The following is a 19,647-nucleotide window of genomic DNA, read 5'->3' as shown; positions in this document are numbered from 1 at the left end:
GGGAGGGTAATAGACACGGACTTAGACATTATAACATTACAGGAGGACCTGGATAAAATAGGGGAGTGGGCATTAATGTGGCAGATGAGGTTTAATGTCGATAAATGCAAAGTAATGCACTTTGGAAAAAAAAAAAATCTAATGGGTTATACAATTATGGGTATGCCGCTAGGGAAGTCCGAAATGAAGAAAGATTTGGGGGTCATTGTAGACCACAAACTGAAAGGAAGCTTGCAGTGCCAGGCTGTTGTAAACAAAGCTAGCAGGGTCTTGTCCTGTATTAAGAAGGGGATGTATTGCAGGGACAAGTCTATAATTTTGCCACTTTATAGATCATTGGTTCGACCTCATCTGGAGTACGCGGTCCAGTTCTGGTCACCAGTACTAAGAAAAGATGTCCTTGAGCTGGAGAGAGTCCAGCGGAGGGCAACCAAACTAATTAGGGGTATGGAGGACCAGAGCTACGAGACAAGGCTAATAAATTTAAACATGTTGACATCGGAGGTGAGGAGATTAAGGGGGATATGATTTCCATGTACAAGATGTTCAATGGTGACAGCAACATCAGCAACAAATTATTTAAAATTAACTCCATTACAAAAACTAGAGGCCACCACCTAAAATTGGTGGGAAAAAAATTCCAGCACAAGGGGAGAAGGGGGTTCTTCACAGTTAGAGCGGTTAGGGTCTGGAACTCACTGCCACAGGCAGTGATTTCAGCTAAGAGTGTGGAATTGTTCAAGAAACTTTTGGACGATTTCCTAAGGGACCGTAATATACAGGGCTACAAGTACTCCTAAGAATGAGATCCTATAGGTTGGACTTGATGGACTAATGTCTTTATTCAACCTCAAATACTATGTAACTATGTATCCCAATGGATGCGCACGGCAAATATGCCCCAAAGAAGCTCCTTTACTTCTTTTGGCGTTGGGCGTTTTGCAGCGCGTTCCTACGCGCTGTAAAACGCCCAGGTGGGAACCATGCCCATAGGCAATCATTGGTTTTCACATGTTGAGCGTTTTACAGAGCGTAGGAACGCGCTGTAAAACGCCCACGTGTGAACCAGGCCTAAAAACAAAGCATATTGCCTGGTCAAGGCTGCCAGCACAGTCCCAACACACTTGGTGGAACGTGCCCTCACTCGCTTTCCCAGTGTTTTTCATGGAGCAGAGTCTGTTTTTTGCACCTGTGTGTTTCAGACCATTGTGAGAGACAGGCAACCACAATTACTCCTATCTGGGTCTGTTAGAGGGATACTTTAAGGTGCTGTCAGGACAACTATATGTCAGGAACGCAGGCTGTTTCGGGATCTGAGGCCAGCGCGCGGACGGCCCCGTCATCGGCGTCTTGTTGCTAGGCGACGGGCGGCCGTTCCACAGCGCTCCTCCTCTCCTTCTTGCAGGCAGCGTGACGCGACGGACGAGGCCCGGCGGCGTCCCGTTGCTAGGAGACGCTCGGGTCGGGTCTCCGGCTCCGCCCCCAACAATTGCCTCTGCCTATTTAAACCGAGGCTGAACACTTGCTCGACGTTCTAGCAAAATAGTACGTCGAGCAAGCTATTAGGACCCCCGCATCTCGAGCAGAGACCCTGTGACCAACCTCTGGACCTATTGAGCCATCGATCCAGCCTCCAGCAAACCCCCAGCAACAAGGAACAGCTACACTTCCCCTGACTGGACTCTCCACTCAAACAGCAAGTATATCTTTGCCATACTGTATACAGGGGAAGTGTTGGTGCTGCCACCTTGTGGGGAAACCTCATACCACAACCTCTCTGGTATTCTGATATCTGTTCCAATATTGCTGCATAGCTATAGATGTTGTCACCTGCATATAACTCATACTGGGCTTAGTGACGTTAACTAGCTCTCTCCTCAACACTGCTGCACCATATACCCTGGACTGTTACTTCCTCAACCATATTAGATTGACTCAAGTTCGGCCTCCTAGTGAAGCAACTAAGGCATCGAACTACAACTCACAACACGGCCCCAATGCTGTACAATTGAGGGTGTGCATATACAACACGCATCCATCTCAATGCTCCCAGGATAAATGGTGTATGATGTGTAAGGGGTTCTGACTGCACTCACTGAATTAAAGTGTGACCGTGAACCTCCCACCTGAACCATTTCCACTTGCCTCCGCAGCTGAGATCCTACACACGCCATCTTGCTCGCAGGAATCGTTACACTATAAGACATAAGCAGCAATAAATAGGTGACAAAGGTTCTACCCTTCCCCTACTCTGCTAATATTCAGTACTGTGAAAAAAATTAGGCAGGTGTTAAAAAAATGCTGTAAAGTAAGAGTGCTTTTAAAAATATATATTTTTATTTTTCATTTTTATCAATTTACAAAATGCAAAGTGGGTGAACAGAAGAAAAATCTAAATCAAATCAATATGGGTTGTAACTACCCTTTGGTTTCAAACCAGCATCAATTCTTACACTTGCACAAAGTCAGGGATTTTGTAGAATTAGAGTCAGGTGTATGATTATCCAATCATACCAAGCAGGTGCTAATGATAATCAATTTCATATGTAGGTTGAAACAAAGTCATTACTGAAACAGAAAAAGCTGTGTAGGAGGCTTAAAACTGGGTGAGGAGCTGTACTCTGCTACTAAGGTGAGGTTGTGGAAGACATGTCACAGGTCATACACCATGGCAAGACTGAGCACAGCAACAAGACACAAGGTAGTTATACTGCATCAGCAAGGTCACTCCCAGGCAAAGATTTCAACACAGACTGGGGTTTAAGATGTGCTGTTCAAGCTCTTTTGAAGAAGCACAAAGAAATGTGCAATGTTGAGGACCGTAGACGCAGTGGTCGGCCATATAAATTGAATACAGCAGATGAAAGACACATCATGCTTACTTCCCTTCGACATTGGAAGATGTCCAGCAGTGCCATCAGCACCGAACTGGCGGAAACCAGGTAACTGAGGGAGAAAGTTCTCCTTCAGGTCCTCCTCTGCTGATTGACAGCAGGCAATGGGCGGGTACAATAGCCAGCCTGCTTTTGGCTTTTGCAATTTAAAATACCCAATAGCAGGCTGGATATTGCTCTCAGCCTCTGAAAGGAGCTTTGACGCAAGCTTTCTACTGCCGACAGAAGAGGGGGCATGGGGGGAGCAGCAGAGTTACAGGGGCAGCAGCACAGGAATGGGGGCAGCAGCGGACGCACGGGGGAGCAGCAGAGGAAGGACAGCAGCATGGAGGAACGGCGGCACCAGCGGGGTAATGCAGAAGCACAGCGGTCTCTACTCCCTGCTGGTGCTGGCTGCAGAGGTCTGTGTCCCCCCTGCCTCTGCCGCTACAAGCGGTGAGAGCAGCAGGGATTGAAAGCGACACAAACTGCTGCAGTCTGCACCAGCAGGGAGGAGAGCGGAGAAGCAGAGCTGCGGCGGCTGCAACTAATCGAAATCAACTAATCTACAATGAGAATTGTTGCCAACAATTCTCATTATCGATTATAACTGATTTAATCAATTAGTTGTTGGAGCCTTATTTTAAAGTGACCCTGTCAGTCTGTCAAAATATTCTAAATAGCAGGTCCCTTTAACAGAAGGGATATTACACCCACTTCCCCAGTGGCCTGTGTTTCTTAGCTTCGCTCCATTCTAGGGCCACAGCTTCTGCAAAACTTCTTCAGCATTGAACAATTTTTGGAAGTGTCAAGTGTTCTTGTGTATGCATTATCCGTATGCATTATCCGACCCCAATGTCTTTGTTGTGTCCTGAAGTGTATTCGGGGTCAGAGAATGGAATTATAGCACATGTTAGGGAGGATAGGCATCCAACATACCAGGAATGGTTGAATACTGTAGAGTGTGGCTGAGCCTGCAGCCCTGGAAAGGAGTGAGGACTGTAGCTATATAATAAATATTATATGGGGGCACTTGTTTACCATTGCTTTAGAGAAAATTCTCACCCAGCACAGACAATAACTTGGAAACCTACTACATAGGGTATTTTTTATTAGAAGATACAGGATAATAAGACATGACAGTCCCCACACGCATTTAAAGCATACCTCTATCCATTTTTTTAATTCTGTATATAATAAGCAATTTTATTTTAAATATAATTAGACAGGGGCTCTAACTGTGCCCTACACTATCAAATACTAGGAAAAAAGTTTTGGATAGGGATAAACTGTAATGTTACACTCCAGGCAAATATAGAAGTATACAGATAAAATACATTAAAGGGAGCGTTTTTGTCACAAAGTATTTGTTTTTTTCTCTATCCATTCCTGAAATGTACACAGCCCATCCGGACAGTGACAGTATTTTCTTTGATACCTTCCCAGGCTGTAATTGGACATTAAAAGAGCAGCAGCAGACTGAGGTAATCTTTCTACGCAAAGAAAAAAAAGGGGTTGTTTCACTTCTGGAGATTCAATAGCTCCAGTCTTTTACCCTTAGAGTTCGGTCCGTCTTACCATATCAATAACCAATATAGAAGTACATCAAACAAAAAAGATTCAGGCCACCTATTTAGTATAGGCAGTCCAAGGGTTAATTTAATGACCGGGACAGACCATAAGTGTTAAAGTTTAACACATGGTCTGTCCCAGTCATTAAATTAACCCTTGGACTGCCTATACTAAATAGGTGGCCCGAATCTTTTTTGTTTGATGTAATCTTTCTACTCACTCTGCGTTGCAAGGGGGTGAGTTCAAATCAAATTCAGGTACTTCTAGGTCCCCTAGTATCATTTAAAAATACATTAAATGATTATTAGTGACAACATATCTTCCTGGAGTTTAGCTTTAAAGCCCAATTGAACATTCAGCTTATATACATTCCATGGGCATTAAAACAAAAAGGTATACAAAGTCTTGCAGTTTGCTCTCTTTAAAAATTAGTTGAAGTCTCCCTCTGGGCAAGAGCCAGAGCTCTCCAGTTATTGGGGAGCGCTATCTTTGCTGATTGCAGAGCTATAGGTATGGACCAGAAGGGGACCTCTGCAGTGGGACCACTGCTTCCCCACAGAGTGCAAAGGTCCAACTCTACAGCTGCTGGAAGGGGACAGGCCTTAATGCTTAGGCTATGAATGCTTGTAAAAAAGAAATCTAGGACAATGAACAAGTTTGATTCAAATGGAATATATTTAGCTAATTTAAATTGAAAGTTCAGGTGGGGTTTAGGCTGACTAAGGGAGTCTATGTCCTGATTAGCTATATCGATCATCCTTGAGTTTGTAATGTACAGCTAGCAGACTTTCACCATGGGTTTTTGACAGTAATGTTACCATTATTTTGTGATTGTCAAAAACAGGAGTTTGGAAAAAGTAGGCAGTGGGTTTCCATGTACGCCCTCTGTACGCCCTCTGTACACCCTCTGTACACCCTCTTGGTCTCAGAAAAAGAATCTGTATAGCACAAAAAAGAGGCTGCAGTTCTGCCTAGGAGAACTTATTTTATGCTAACTGTATTTAAAGCACAGTTGTAATGTTGCACTGCCTGGGTACACATACTGACCTCTTGTCTGCATGTCTGAAATTGTCTCACATATGCCAATCATCATTAACATGTGTATGACAAAGTTTACGGTCTTCCATGCTGTTGAGTACTGCACAACGCAGTAATCAACTAATTGTGCTTTTGTAGCACCTTTTGTAGGACCGCTATGAAAAAAATTAAATAAAGTTAAAAAAAAACTGCTAACAAGGCAGTTGGTGTCATTCTAGCGGCACTTGGCTGTTACTGAACTGCATACTCCATGAGATTCAAGCAGCTGGAGTTTGTTTAAGCAATGCCTTCAGTGGTCTGTTATGTTAATAATGTTTCCTAAATGATGATGCCTTAATTACAATGTATTATGTTCCATCATTAAACACACTTAAAATACAATTGGTCTAGACTTGGTTGAGACTTTAAAGGGGACCTGAATTGTTGAAGCTGTTCCCAAAAAAGGCAAACAAAGAACAAATATCTATTGACCAGCATTGCCTGTGGTCTCCCTGCAGCTGATATTTTCCCAATTACTGACTTGCCATACTTTGTTCTGTTGCCTTCCTGCTGAGTGATGATTTAATGACTCGTGTAAGAAGCATCAGGAGAGGTGCAAAAATCCCAGATATGCAGAATAAATTAAGCAGACGTGGATAGATTTGTGTGCTACAAATCCTCAGGTACAGCTTTCTTTCCAGAAGGGAGAACACTCTAAATCTCATGAGACTGACTGATGATCTCACATTTCAGATGTACAACAATGGGGTTGATTTACTAACCTTATAAACACACCACGAACGTGTATACACCTCTGCAGTGTGTTCCCTCCCAGCATGATCTATGGGTGGAATCTAAACACCTTTGTAATGTGTACACACCCAGCAGGTGTGTTGTGCAAAGCCCTAAAGGAATTCCAAGGTGATGTTGGGTAAATTAGCTCTATGTTGTGTTGCTTGCGTTGATGAATGCAAGGAATGTAAATGCATGAGCTAACCATTTTTGTCTAAACTGTGAAGCAGCATTATATATGCATCATGTGCATGATTTTTACATATATGGCATTAGTGCAAATATGCTTTTAGAGACTTTTTGGGTGATAAATACGTTTTGCTGTGTGAAAATCACACACATCTGGTGTGTGTGTGTGTTTAGGTTAGTAAATCACCCCCAATGAGTCTCAAGGTGCAGAAGTGCACTGATATGTTTTAGAAGCAATTAAAAGGTGTACATTTTCATGGTGCTCCTTAGGCACAATTAACATTTCTAGATGTTCCCTGGTAAGATAGCAAATCTTCAACTCATGAGTTCAGGTCCACTTTAACTGTGAAAATACAGAAGCCTAAACTGACGATACACCAGTAGAATTTCTTTGGAAAAAAAAAAAATCACTTTTGGAATGTATGTTTGATTTCCTAATAGTTAATGGGGACAAATTGATGATAGTTTTCAAATGTAGTGACATGTGTAATGAAGAGAAAAAAAATCAAGAGTCTTGAACGAACGGAATTCTATTAGTGTATGTGCTCTTCATTCAAGAAACTGCATTAATTCCAAATGTTAAAATCAAATTGAATTTTGAAGGACATTTTACAAGCACTGGCGGAACTACCAGGGTCGCGGCGGTCGCAATTGCGACCGGGCTGTATGATATTCATGTACAAGATGCTGAATGGTGACAGCAACATTGGCAACAAACTGTTTGAGATGAACTCCTTTACAAACACTAGAGGCCACCACCTAAAGTTGGTGGAGAAAAATGGGCGAAGAGGGTTCTTTACAGTAAGAGCGGTTAAGGTCTGGAACTCACTGCCATGGGCAGTGATTTCAGCCAAGAGTGTAGTTTTGTTCAAGAAACGTTTGGACAATTTCTTGAGGGACCGTAATATCCAGGGATACCAGTATCCCTAAGAATGAGATGATGCATGGACCTATATGGGTTGGACTTGATGGACGTATGTTTTATTCAACCCCAAATACTATGTAACTATGTAATATTATCGAGGAAACCGGGATTTATTCACAAAGTATTTTGTTCAAATCGTTAATTGTGACCGATATTCTATCCATCATTTCCTGCCACCCATCATTTACTGCCATGGACGGCATATCATTAACGGTCACAATTAACCATTACAAACAAATACTTTGTAAATAAATGCCGGTTTCCTCGTTAATCCCGTCTGTACATAAACACAGATACTGGGTCAGTGTTCTCGACAGAACACAGGCACTAAAATTTTAAACAAGCAACTGCCTGAGGCCCCACGCTTGCTGGGGACCTTGGCAGCCTTCCTGTTAACCATGCAGTGCCATGGGGTTGGGGGGGGGGACCCTTCATGGTTTCTTGCACTGGGGCCCTGAAGGTTCTAGTTATTCCTCTGTCTACAAGTTTCCGATCGCATTGTCAAACGTTCTGATATTTTTCATATGAACATTTCTTTGAACAACTAGCAGGGTATGGCCAGCTCTAGACAGTACATTCTAGAGGAACAGATAACTTGTCTTTAGCAAACACATATTTTTTTGTTTTAGTTTTGAATAGACTTAATTGCTGACTCCTGACTTTATTTATCTTACATGAATCTTGGTGTGCTTTGTATATTTCTTCCAGTCAACTTGTTCAGTAATCCAGTGTGAGATTTTCACCATGTGCAGGAGCTTCCTGTAAAATAAACCAGTCACTTTTGCTCATTCTCCTTGTGCAGGGTGCGTGGTCTTGTATCTGCCCCCCCACAGTGAAAGTTTGTTTTAGAGCATGGATTTACTCCAACTTTTACTTACAATATTATTCCAAATAGATACTGTTTAGGCAGGTTGGAAGATTCATATTTATTCAAGGATGGCATTGGCATGTGCATGAGGTTCTCATGTGATCATTCACCAAGTCCTTCATAAAGCTGTCCATACACTGGTAGACACTGGTAGATTTTTTTGCAAATGTTCATATGAAAACAAGACTTGACAAATGTTGTTCGAAATGTGGTTTCAAATTAATATTCAATTTTGCAATGAATGGAGTTTCTCCAACGTTAACCACATTCAATGGTAAAATTTCAATTGTCCGAATAATAACTTTCCATCTTACGCTATCAATTATTTTAGTCACTACATTCAAAAAAGATTGTCAATTAGATAACCATTAGAAAATTTAGCAAAGATTCAAAAAAATTGATGGCCAAAGTGTATGGCCATTCATTACCTTGCTTAGGAAGCCTGAATCTGTCAGGTTTGGTCATTCACAAGGACAATTACTCAGTGACTCTTGACAGATATAGGTGGTACGGGCATATGTTCATTTCCTGTATAAACAATAGATTTGTCATATTTCCTGGATTAATGAGCTTGGCTAATGGTACCTTGTTGTGCATGTACTGCAAAATTTTAGTTCCCTTTCCTGTTTAGAAATGGAAACAGTTGCAAAAGGATTACAGAACATTTTCCAAAATTTCTGTGTGTAGCAAGCAATACGTCTAGCAATTGCAGAGTCCCAACATCGACACTAAATGGAGAAAAAAAAAAAATAGATCTGTAAAAGGCAAATATAACTCATAGATGCACCAGCTTATTTGGAAATCACAAGGCAGTTTACATAGTCCAGAACAAGAAAGCAAATTTGAAGATCCAAGGAATATGTGTTACAACTGAAAAAGAAAGGCTCAAAAACATTAGGCTTAAAGTGACACTCAGCTCAGGACTTAAATCCTATAAATGCATTCAAGTACCTTAACTCTTAACAAAAATGTATCTTATTTGTGTATCACTCAGCTGTAGATCCTCAAATCATCTACGAATTCATGCTGGCACTGTCCATCCTTCTGGAGGATTGCTACCTTTGTGCCCCATGGTGGCTGTTGTAAAGTAGCCACCTCTCCGAGATCGCTCCCGTGTTGGACTACAATCTCAGTACAAATTAATAAACAAACATGACATTGTAGTCTATCACTGGAGTGAATTTTGAGGGGTGGCCACTTTACAACACACACAAGAACCATATAGAACACAAAGTAGCCACTCTACAGAAGGAAGGACAGTGTCATCGGAAATTCAGAGATGATTTGAAGATCTTCAGCCGAGTGATAACAAAAATGTAGCTATAATCGAACTTAATAATCGGCCAACTAATCGATTATGAAAATAATCGTTAGCTGCAGCCCTAAATTTGTGTAAGAGTTAAGGTTCTTGAATGTATTTTTACGATTTAACTCCTGAGTTTAGTGTCACTTTAAGTGCTAATGTTGTTAGCGCAGTGTATTTTTATTTGTTAGTACTTAATATTTAACTAGGTTTTGTTCTGCTCAAACCCTTTGTTCTATTCTTGCCTCACGGGTATTTGAAAATAAAACACTGTGGGTGTGTGTTTAATGACCCTTCTTGTGTATGGTCATGCAGAATCACATGACATTCTGCATTTTGGTATGCTTGAATGTCAATTGTTAAAGTGTGTGCTTACACAGGGAAAGCCCTAAATGAGATCCTCATTACAGGCTGTTATTAAGAATCCTGAGAAACCAGTCTAACAGACAAGCAAAATTATTTTCCTAAGTGAATCACATAAGTCTGTTTCCTTTAAGGGTTTCAACTCTAGGTATAACTTTATTCGTTTGGCTGATAGAGATGTTGACTCGTGTCTTGTTTTTCAGTTACATCAAACTGCATGTGTGAACTGGGATGTTGTCATGGACAGACCTCACCACCTAGAAGACCAGAACAGTCACCTTTGTAAAATGCAAGGGCAGGAATATCAACATGACAGCCAAGTAAGTTTAGCTGAAATACCTGTACAGGAATCTTTTTTTCAGAAAGTTTTAAGTAAGCTCACCTGGTGATCACAGTATACATGTTTTAAATGTGTTTTATATTGCATATAAAGTGCATCAATTAAATATAAGGATCTACAGCTCTTTTGGCTACTTCTACTGGATACAGAAGTGACATAGTAACAGTAATGTGCACTTCTTCAAACTTGCACTGGACTACAAATCCCAAGGTCCCTTTCTGCCAGTGGCTGCTCTGAGGCTTGTCCTTCAATGAAGGGTTAGGTGTACATGCAAGTGAGCTTGGCATGTGCATACACACTTGTAGACAGCAGTGGGTGCACACATCCTATGGTTAAAAAAAAAGGGCTAATACTGGCAGGATCAACAGGTTCAAATAAAATAAAAAACTTGCACATTGAAAAAAAAATGACCCTACAAAAGTAAAGTTGTTAATAAGATAGCAAAAAAACATTTTTGGAACTTTGGGTGTAGATACACATTACCATTTAAAAGACATAAATAAATCCAGCTCTATAATTATTCATACATCATTAACGGTATATTTTATGCAAGCAGAGTACTTTCATTTGACTTGGTATCCACCTCTTGCAGTGCCTATACAACAGAACTCAGAGAGGAGGAGAGAGAAGCAGCACAAGGAGCCAGTCAGGAGCCTGTCAGCATACTTATAGCACACTTACCTTAAAAGAGTGCTTCTCCAATGCTGTGTGATGCAGGCTCCCTGCTCTGTCCCCCACTGCTGCCATCTCTGCCTGCTACTTCTGGTTTTCCAGGCATCCTTCTTGGTCATTGTGTGGCCACTGATGATTTAACTCCTACACATAAGCACAGGAGTTACATCGGCGCCGACACTTGGCCTATCCTACAGATACCGGGAATGAGCCAAGAGTTTATACACTTTAAAAAGTTGCTAGGAGTAGAAGAAAGAAGTTTTGTGGAAGAAAGATACTTTGCAAAGTCTCTTCTGCCAACAATCCTTACCTCTTAGCAATGGTTTTTTTAAAATTTACAGTTTAATTCTGCTCTAAGATAACAAAGTAATAAATCTATTTTTACATCCCTTTGATCTGCAGTTACATAGAGTAAAAAAAAGACAACAAAAACATAAAAATTTTACTTTGTATCTCTGAATCTGAATCTTGTTTTTTAATTTTGACAGCAGTAGCTAGAGGAGGCTGTTACATATATCCTGTAATTTTAATGGCTGGAATTACCAGTAAATGTGGCTGGGGGAGCGGCAGTGGTGGTGGAAGGACAGGGCGTGCTACATACACCCTCTGTAGTTTGAGAAAGTTTTTTTGGACGCAGGGAGTGTGTCTGAGGTACAATACTGGTTAAAAATAGTAAGACAAGACAAGAAGGGTGGTCAGGGGAAGTGATTTACTATGTACCATATATCATATATAATATTTAAAGAGAAAAGAAACAGTGGTATACAATGGATACATACAAGAAAATACCAATTTACAAAATAAAACAATGTGTTTTATTGTGTTTATTAATTTCAGTACAGCGCTGCATGACGGAATAAATGTCAGTCAAAGTACCGCAGCGCTGAATACTGAAAAATGGCCTGGATGGGAAGGGGGTTTAACACCGCGGATGTCAACTGGTTAAAATAGAGATCTCAAGTACTTTTCTTAAAAAACTATAGTTTCAAAGATATGCATGATTCAATGTCATATACTTGTATACATCATAAATAGAATAGCACATATTAATATTCATGATGTGCTCATATACTGTAAATAACATAAATGTTGCAAATATAGATGTTCATCCAACATGTTTCTTTGAGCAAAGTCCACTTTTTCAAGGATACATGTACACTACAGAAGGTACCTCTTGTAAAGAAAATCAACAATAGGTAATTATGCAAATCACTTTACATAAGTCCACTCTTTCAAGGATACAAATTTTGTAATCATGTAAACCACACATGTAAAGATGAGATAGTATATGATATGATTGCATTAATTTTACACAGTATTGTATGTTAACCTTATACTCCCGTGCCAAACTGTGAGGATGGGCCAAGCTTCAGCATCTTGCTGGTCGGCCCAGCTGGCTCTAAAAACACCTGGACAATGCCTGCATCCAATCAGATTGTTCAGGTATTTTGACAGCTAGCAGGGCCGACTAGCAAGACACTGAAGCTTGGCGCAGTGGGAGATTCCTCCATCCACACAGTTTAGTTGGAGGAATCTTTTGCACTTTTTCCATCTGACCATAGAACATCTGCAGAAAATCTTTAGGTGTATGGGCAGCTTTAGCTTGCCTGCATTAACATTCAATGCATAACCATAGCCTCAAGATCTTTAACCCTTTCTTAGGGCTGTTAGAGTTCAAATCTAGTTTACGAATGATAATGAGATTTACCAGCACAGGACATACAGAGTTAATTATTGTACACAAAATTCTTAGGGAGGGGGACTCCTTAACATAGCAGTAGAAAACATCAGTTTTGGAGTTTTCCGGAAAAAATAAAAATACAAATGTAAGCAGCAATTTTTATTTTTTTATGCTATGTAAATGGGAACATGTAACAAATATAAAATAGATGTTATCTAAATTTGGCTGCAAAAGGAAGTGAACACCTTTTCACCATTTTTACTATATGGACCATTTATATAATATTGAAGGTTATCATATCTCCACCCCACCCACTTAATCGCCTTTTCTAGAGGGAGAGTAATTTCAGCTCTGTTAAGCTTTTTCTCTTAGCTGAGGTCCTCTTTCTGCCTTATCAATTTAGTTGCCCTTATGTGCACTCTCTGAAGTTCCTAATATCCTTTTTGTGAACTGGAGCCCATAACTGAACTGCATATTCCAGATGAGGTCTTACTAATACTTTGTGCACGGGTAAGGTTATGTCTCTTTCTCTCTTCAAATCTTCTTTTAATACAGAAAAGTATCTTGCTTTTTCTAGTAGCTGCAGACTGGCACTGCATACTGTTATAAAGTCTATGACCCACCAGAACACCCAGATACTTAATCAACATTGTCCCTCAATTGCAATGTAGTTGTTTAATTAAACGATGCATCCAGGTCATCTTGTAAGTCAGAAACTTTTTGTAGGGACTTTATTCCACCACATATCTGTTTAGCTGTACAATTTCTTTCTTTGTACAAGACAAAGTAGTATTAAACTCTCCGACTTTTTTTTAAATGAATCTGCATCAAACATATATAAATTGCCCAGCAAGGCACAGTCTCCAGCAGATGTCCATCCACTAGTTTGGAGAAGGGAGGAAGGTGGAGTGGGGGGCAGAGAGCAGGGGAATGGCTTGCCTTGTTGTGCCTGGGTGTTTTGTGAAGACACACACAGCTTACTAGCACACCATGGGATTCTGCAAGGGAAAGGAGCAACACTAACATAGTATATCTGGGCCAATGCTCAGAGGACCAGCTGATTCTGCAGGAAACTAAAACATTTAAACATCAAGGAACAGCATCCATTGTAAGTGACTTAATACTGTAGCTTAAACCCTTTTGATTTTAATATCACTTTAAACTCAAACTCTTATTTATAAACTGGTTAAAATGTAATGGTCGATACCCCTTCTACTTTTTCTGAAGTTATATGGGTTACAGTGGCAACATGTTTGTCCTACAATATTCCTTGTTCAAGTTACTTTAACTGTATAGTTCCTTGTTACGTCTGACAACTCAATTACTGATTATCACATCAGGACACCTAAAGCTGGCCATACATTGCAAATTTCTTTTTGGTCTTAATTAACCAGCCAAAATTTGCTCAGTGGGTAGCTCTGTTGGCAGCCCTCTGTTCAGCATCCTTGGATAAGAAAATGGAAAGAACCGATTAGAAATATTTTGTAAGAACACTGACGGCAGCCAATCAGCTGCTGTCACTGTTCGGGCATTCTGGCAGCAGCACACCTGCCACTGCCAGAATACAATAACCCAGCAGGAGACTCATGCAGTTTAGCGTGGATGGAGTAATCAGTTATATTTTTTTTTAGTTCAGCCCGCAGTTTCAACAAAAAGAATATAACAGAGTATGGCCAGCTTAAAGTGCCAAGAAACTCGGGAGTTACATCTTAAAAATCCATTAAAGTACCTTTTCTATTAACAAAAATGTAGCTCATTTGCGTATCACTCGGCTGTAGACCCTCAAATTATTTCTGAGTTTTATGCTGTCCTTTCTTCTGGAGGGTGGCTCCAAGCTCGCTCCCGTGATGGACTACAATCTCATATTTAGTTTACTAATTTGTAGGGAGATTGTAGTCCATCACGGGAGTGATCTTGGAGCGCTGGCTACTTTACAACACACACAGGGACCATAGGGAACAAATGTAGCCACCCTCCAGAAAGAAGGACAGTGTCCGCGTAAAATTCAGAGATGATTTGAGGATCTACATTTGAGTGACACACAAATAAGCTATATTTTTGTTACTAGTTAATGTATTTGAATGCATTTTTAAGATTTAACTCCTGAGTTTAGTGTCACTTTAAGTATTTTCTGTGATCTGGCAAATAAATGTCCTGTATGAGGACACTGGTACGATTATATTTAATCACAAAGAAAATAAGTTCAAAATAAACCATTGGTTCTGCTTTTTTCCCCCGGTCCTGACGTTCCAATGTTCTTAGAATCCTGTTGAGTTTTTTTAAGAGGCAAAATTTCCATAATGATTTAATGACTGCTAATAGGCCAAATTCTGACGGCAAATATAGTTCTGCTTTGCTATGAAGTGCATTATAATGCTTGTAATCCTGCAGTTAAGGTATATTAGGTGGTAATAGAGACCAGATGTTCCAGTGTATTACTCATAGAAAACATTCAGCTCTGGCGATACGCTTATTGTGCTGAATTGTGTGTCAGTGAAATTGTAACACGGCAGGGTTTTAATAAAAGTGTTGTACTTTTATTGGCATTCTGTGCCCAGCTTATTTTATGTACCATTGTTTGTGCCTAAACACTGTTTTAGTGAAGGACAAAGAATTTGCAGGACAGTCTGCGCAGTGGTTTGGGGTTGTTGTTGGTTCTTTGTTGTTTTAAAGTAGTGTATCTTGCCACTAAAATACTTATTACATAAATGTGACCGTTTCGTTTTCTATTTAGGTCTGTGTAATTGTAAGCTCTGCAATTTTTAATTCCTCTTTTGCTCACAAATACCTGGTGAACCTGCCAGTCCTGCTGCCAGCTGAAGGAGAAAAAAACCTCTGGATTTCCCCAACCAAACTAATAACGTGGATGAGGTAACCCCTCTCCCCCCAGATGAATGACTGCAGTCTGAGATTTTGGGCTAATTGGGCAAGCTTAAAGTATGATTAAAGTCTCTTACTTTTTGGCATATATCTACTGCTAGCAAGCAGTAGATATATGCCCCATGATAAAAAAAAGAACCCTAAATTACTTACCTGTTCCAGCGTCGCTCGCTCCTGGCTGAAGAACTCCTGGCTCACGAACGTCTGTGAGAGAGGAAATATGCGGGTGCATGAACAGTAGAGGGGAGCGAAGAGAAAATGAAACTGAATGGGAGCTGGGAGTGCGCATGTCGGACAATCACCGTGGGACACGAGGAGTCTGTGGTGGATCAGAGACCGGCACCAGCACAAGAGGAACTGTCGGAAACAAGTGGAAGGAAGAAGATGATCGCAGCAAGAGGCATCAAAGAGAGCATGTTCCCCCAATGCTGCTTACAGCAGCATTGGGGGGAAAAAATATTGTGTTTAATGTCACTTTAACATTGGTACACAGCAGGTTAGTGTGCTATTGTTTTCTCTTTACGCCTGTGATTGTGTCATGAAGTACATCTCCAATGCCATCTTAAAGGGTATGTGTAGGGATTACTCACATTTAACTCAAAACCTCCTTTTTCCATCTAGAGCATTCTTTCTTTGTTTATTTGCTCCTGTAGCAAATTTTTTATTTTTTTTACTCCCCGTGACATAATCCCTAGATTCTCAGGCTTGAAAACTTTAGTCCCTTTTGGCATAAACACATTCGTAGAACCACATATCCCAAGAGCTCTTTCCCTACCTACAGTAAATGGGCAGGCTTTTGGGAGTTGGATATATGCATGTGAAGTGGGCCAGAGAGGACCAGGGATAGGTTGGGTTCTGTAGTCCAGCAGGCAAGGCTGACAACACTGCTTTGGATTTTAGTGCATTGCAAATAGGACGTTATGAGCACACTGGATTTCTGACCGACCAACGGGTATTTATCTGTACTTGCAGCATTTTTAAAAAATTCTTTATTTATAAAAAGACAGTGGAGCAATCACACATATAAGAAATAGCAGTATAGAATGCAAATGGAATGACAATAACAATACAACAGGAATGGTAATAAGAACTTGTGCAACCAGACATGTCCACATATTAAAACTGAAACTAGTACATACATGGTTCCACATTATGTGCGAATACCCGTCAAGGTTATTTTGTTTCATTTTATAGGTATAGAATAATAAGAGGTAAACGAAGGGAGAACGCAAGAGAAAGTTGCAATGGGAAGGGGGAAAAGAAAACCAGTGGAGGCTACATTCAAGCATGCACAGAGAGTGTAGAGTTGAGGAGGGAAGGAAAAAAGAGGGGTATGTAGTCCGGGGGAGGGCCACCCCGCTGCTCTCCAAGGGGAAAGTGCGAGCCAGATATGGTCCATTGAGCTCTAGAATCTGCCAGTGCCCCAAAGTCGGAGGATTCGGTAAATTCAAATTCGGGAGTCAGGTGAGCATGAATCTATCAAATATGTCATTGAGCGATGCCGTCAAATCCTCCATGAGCATAACCTCATTAACTTTGTTAATCCACATGGCCACTGAGGGAGGGTCTCGTGACTTCCATGGAAGAGGGATACACGCATGTGCTGCATTAACTAGGTGTATTAAAAGGAAGGATTTATAAGATCTGATGAAAGAATCATTCAAGTGCAGAAGGAATAGGGTAGGTTTCAATTCAAGAACAGTGTCTGTAACTCTCGACGTGATCTCACAAACTCTTTTCCAGTAGAGTTGAAATGATGATCCCAGAAAACATTTATCGGGGTGCCTGGGGCTTGTTGACATCTCCAGTAGCTCAGAGATGTTGAGGGAAACAGTAGACAGTAGATACCTTGTACCATCTCGTCAATTTGTATCCCGACTCCTAAGTTTTACTAGAGATGGAAGATTTGTGGGCAAAGAACTGTACCAGGTCTCTTTTGCCTGGAGTCAGTTCTATCGCCAAGTCGGATTCCCAAAGCTGAAAAAACCGAGGTGGCGGTTGGTCAGACCAGTCATTCAGAAGTTTTACCATGTCTTGTAAAGAATGTCAAAAAGGCTGAGCATTAAGGCAGGCCTTCTCCAACAGCATAAGCCGTCTAGAGACACAATGAGCTTCCCTGAAAGAACACAAGAAGTGAGACAATTGCATCGAACTCCAAGGCGGTGATTTACTAACCTAAACACACGCACACACCAGGTGTGTGTGTGATTTTTACACAGCAAAACGTATTTATCAACCAAAAAGTCTCTAAAAGCATATTTCCACTAATGCCATATATGAAAAAAGCATGCACATGATGCATATATAATGCTGCTTCACAGTTTAGACAAAAATGGTTAGCTCATGCATTTACATTCCTGCATTCATCAACGCAAGCAACACAATGTAGAGCTAATTTACACAACATCACCTTGCAACTCATGCAGGGCTTTGCACAACACACCTGCTGGGTGTGTACACACTACAAAGGTGTATAGATTCCACCAATAGATCATGCTGGGAGGTAACACACTACAGAGGTGTATACTTGTTCGTGGCGTGTTTATAAGGTTAGTAAATCAACCCCCAAGTGTCCAACGGGGAGTAACCAACTGAGCAATTTCAATAATTGTCATTAGTCAACCATCTCTGGGGAAACGTACCAAACTAGACAGGTTCTCAATAAGTAGTCTCTGAAACCGGGCTCCCCTGATACCAGGTGGAAAAGGCGGGTTTCCCATTGCCAAATTTTGTCTCATGAAAGAAACTGGCACTACTGAATATTTGTATAAAAAAAAAATCTCTATCTTGAAAATATCATAATCTCTAAAAACAACATATTTATCCAAAATTACTATTGATGGCTTGTTAAGAAATCAGTTTGTGATTTATATTCACTGGCTTTTAAAATGTGGGCTATTGTTGTTCTTATATAGTATCCCTTTTTCTTGATATTTTACTGTAATTTTGTGTCTACTGATCCTTATAAAATGTTAGCTTTGCTTGTTCCTGGACAGTCATTAACAGTCTTGATGTGTTGCAGTTACAGGTCTTGGCAGAGGTTGCAGTGAGGGGGTCTGTTTTCTTGTTCATAGCACTATGAAATTATTTTAGCATTTTATTAAATATTAATTCCTATTGCTATGCTGTTTCAAGTATACCTGTACCGTCTGCTGATATTTACATGACAATGTTTTGTTTGCTCACATATTATTCATGTTGCATAATAAAAAAATAAAATAAAAGAAAGATGTGCACATATATCCATCAGATCATGTCAAGGTCATTACAGTTTTTCCATCACGTATACAGTATATGACTTTGTCAGCTGAATTGTTTTAATGAGATTTCAGCCAATTAATTGGGCGAGTGCCCCTATTTTGTATGCACTGCTGGACATATTGTATAGTGAATACACACCTACTGTATAAGAATACTTACTGGGTTGTTTGGATTAGTCTTTTGTACATACATGAATATTATTATGTTCTGTATATTCATAAAAAGTTCTGGTAATGTGTGAGAAAACCAGAATCCACATTAAAGGAGAACTATGGGGTTTCGGCTTTTCCCCATAGTTCTCCTTAGGGTAGTGCCCCTCCCCTGTCATGGCAGAGAGCCGTGACAGGATCGAGAAGTGAGCGAAAAATTTTTTCCATTTGTATTTATTTTATTATTTTTTACTATGTTTTTATACATTTTTTATTTTCAATTTTTATATTCATTTTATGATTTTTTTACTTTTTTTCACTTAACTTTATTTTTATTTATTTTATTATTGTTTGACTTTTTTTTTTAAGTGATTTCATGTGCAGCACCACAGGAAATGATGGCGCCAATTTCTATGGGGAAAAACACTGACCCCATAGTTCTCCTTTAAACATATTAGAAAAGTAGTGCAGATATATGTATGATGTTGTGTAAATGCATTATGTTATTATTTAGTGTAAATAATTTCTAAATGCTTTATGTTAGGGATGCACCGATACCCATACTAGTATCAATATCGGTGCCGATTCCGAGTATTTAGGCGAGTACTCGTACTCGCCCAAATGCTCCGATGCCTAGCACGAGTACTTCCGGTATCATGAAGCCGAGCAGCACATCATTACACGCTGCCCGGTTTCCCGATTGGCCGGGAAGCGGCTCCATGCTCTCTGGTCACTTGTGATGAGGGAGCATGGAGCCGACTT

The 19,647-nt window shown here is 40.3% G+C and overlaps 1 protein-coding gene across 1 annotated transcript in view; it reads left to right on the top strand.

Annotated features, from left to right (window-relative positions):
* NEK6 (NIMA related kinase 6) overlaps positions 1-19,647 on the top strand; it is a 194,516-nt gene that overhangs the window by 65,096 nt on the left and 109,773 nt on the right. The window contains exon 2 of the mRNA XM_018568178.1: positions 10,106-10,222. Coding sequence (XP_018423680.1) covers positions 10,142-10,222 — 81 coding nt within the window. The 5' untranslated portion in view covers positions 10,106-10,141. The remainder of the gene's footprint in view (positions 1-10,105; positions 10,223-19,647) is intronic.

This window comes from Nanorana parkeri, unplaced genomic scaffold, assembly GCF_000935625.1.
Source record: "Nanorana parkeri isolate BGI_ZX_2015 unplaced genomic scaffold, ASM93562v1 scaffold1151, whole genome shotgun sequence".
Classification (NCBI taxonomy): Eukaryota; Metazoa; Chordata; class Amphibia; order Anura; family Dicroglossidae; genus Nanorana; species Nanorana parkeri.
The sequence above is the reverse complement of the archived record's forward strand: the minus strand, read 5'-3'. Positions and strand labels throughout refer to the sequence as shown.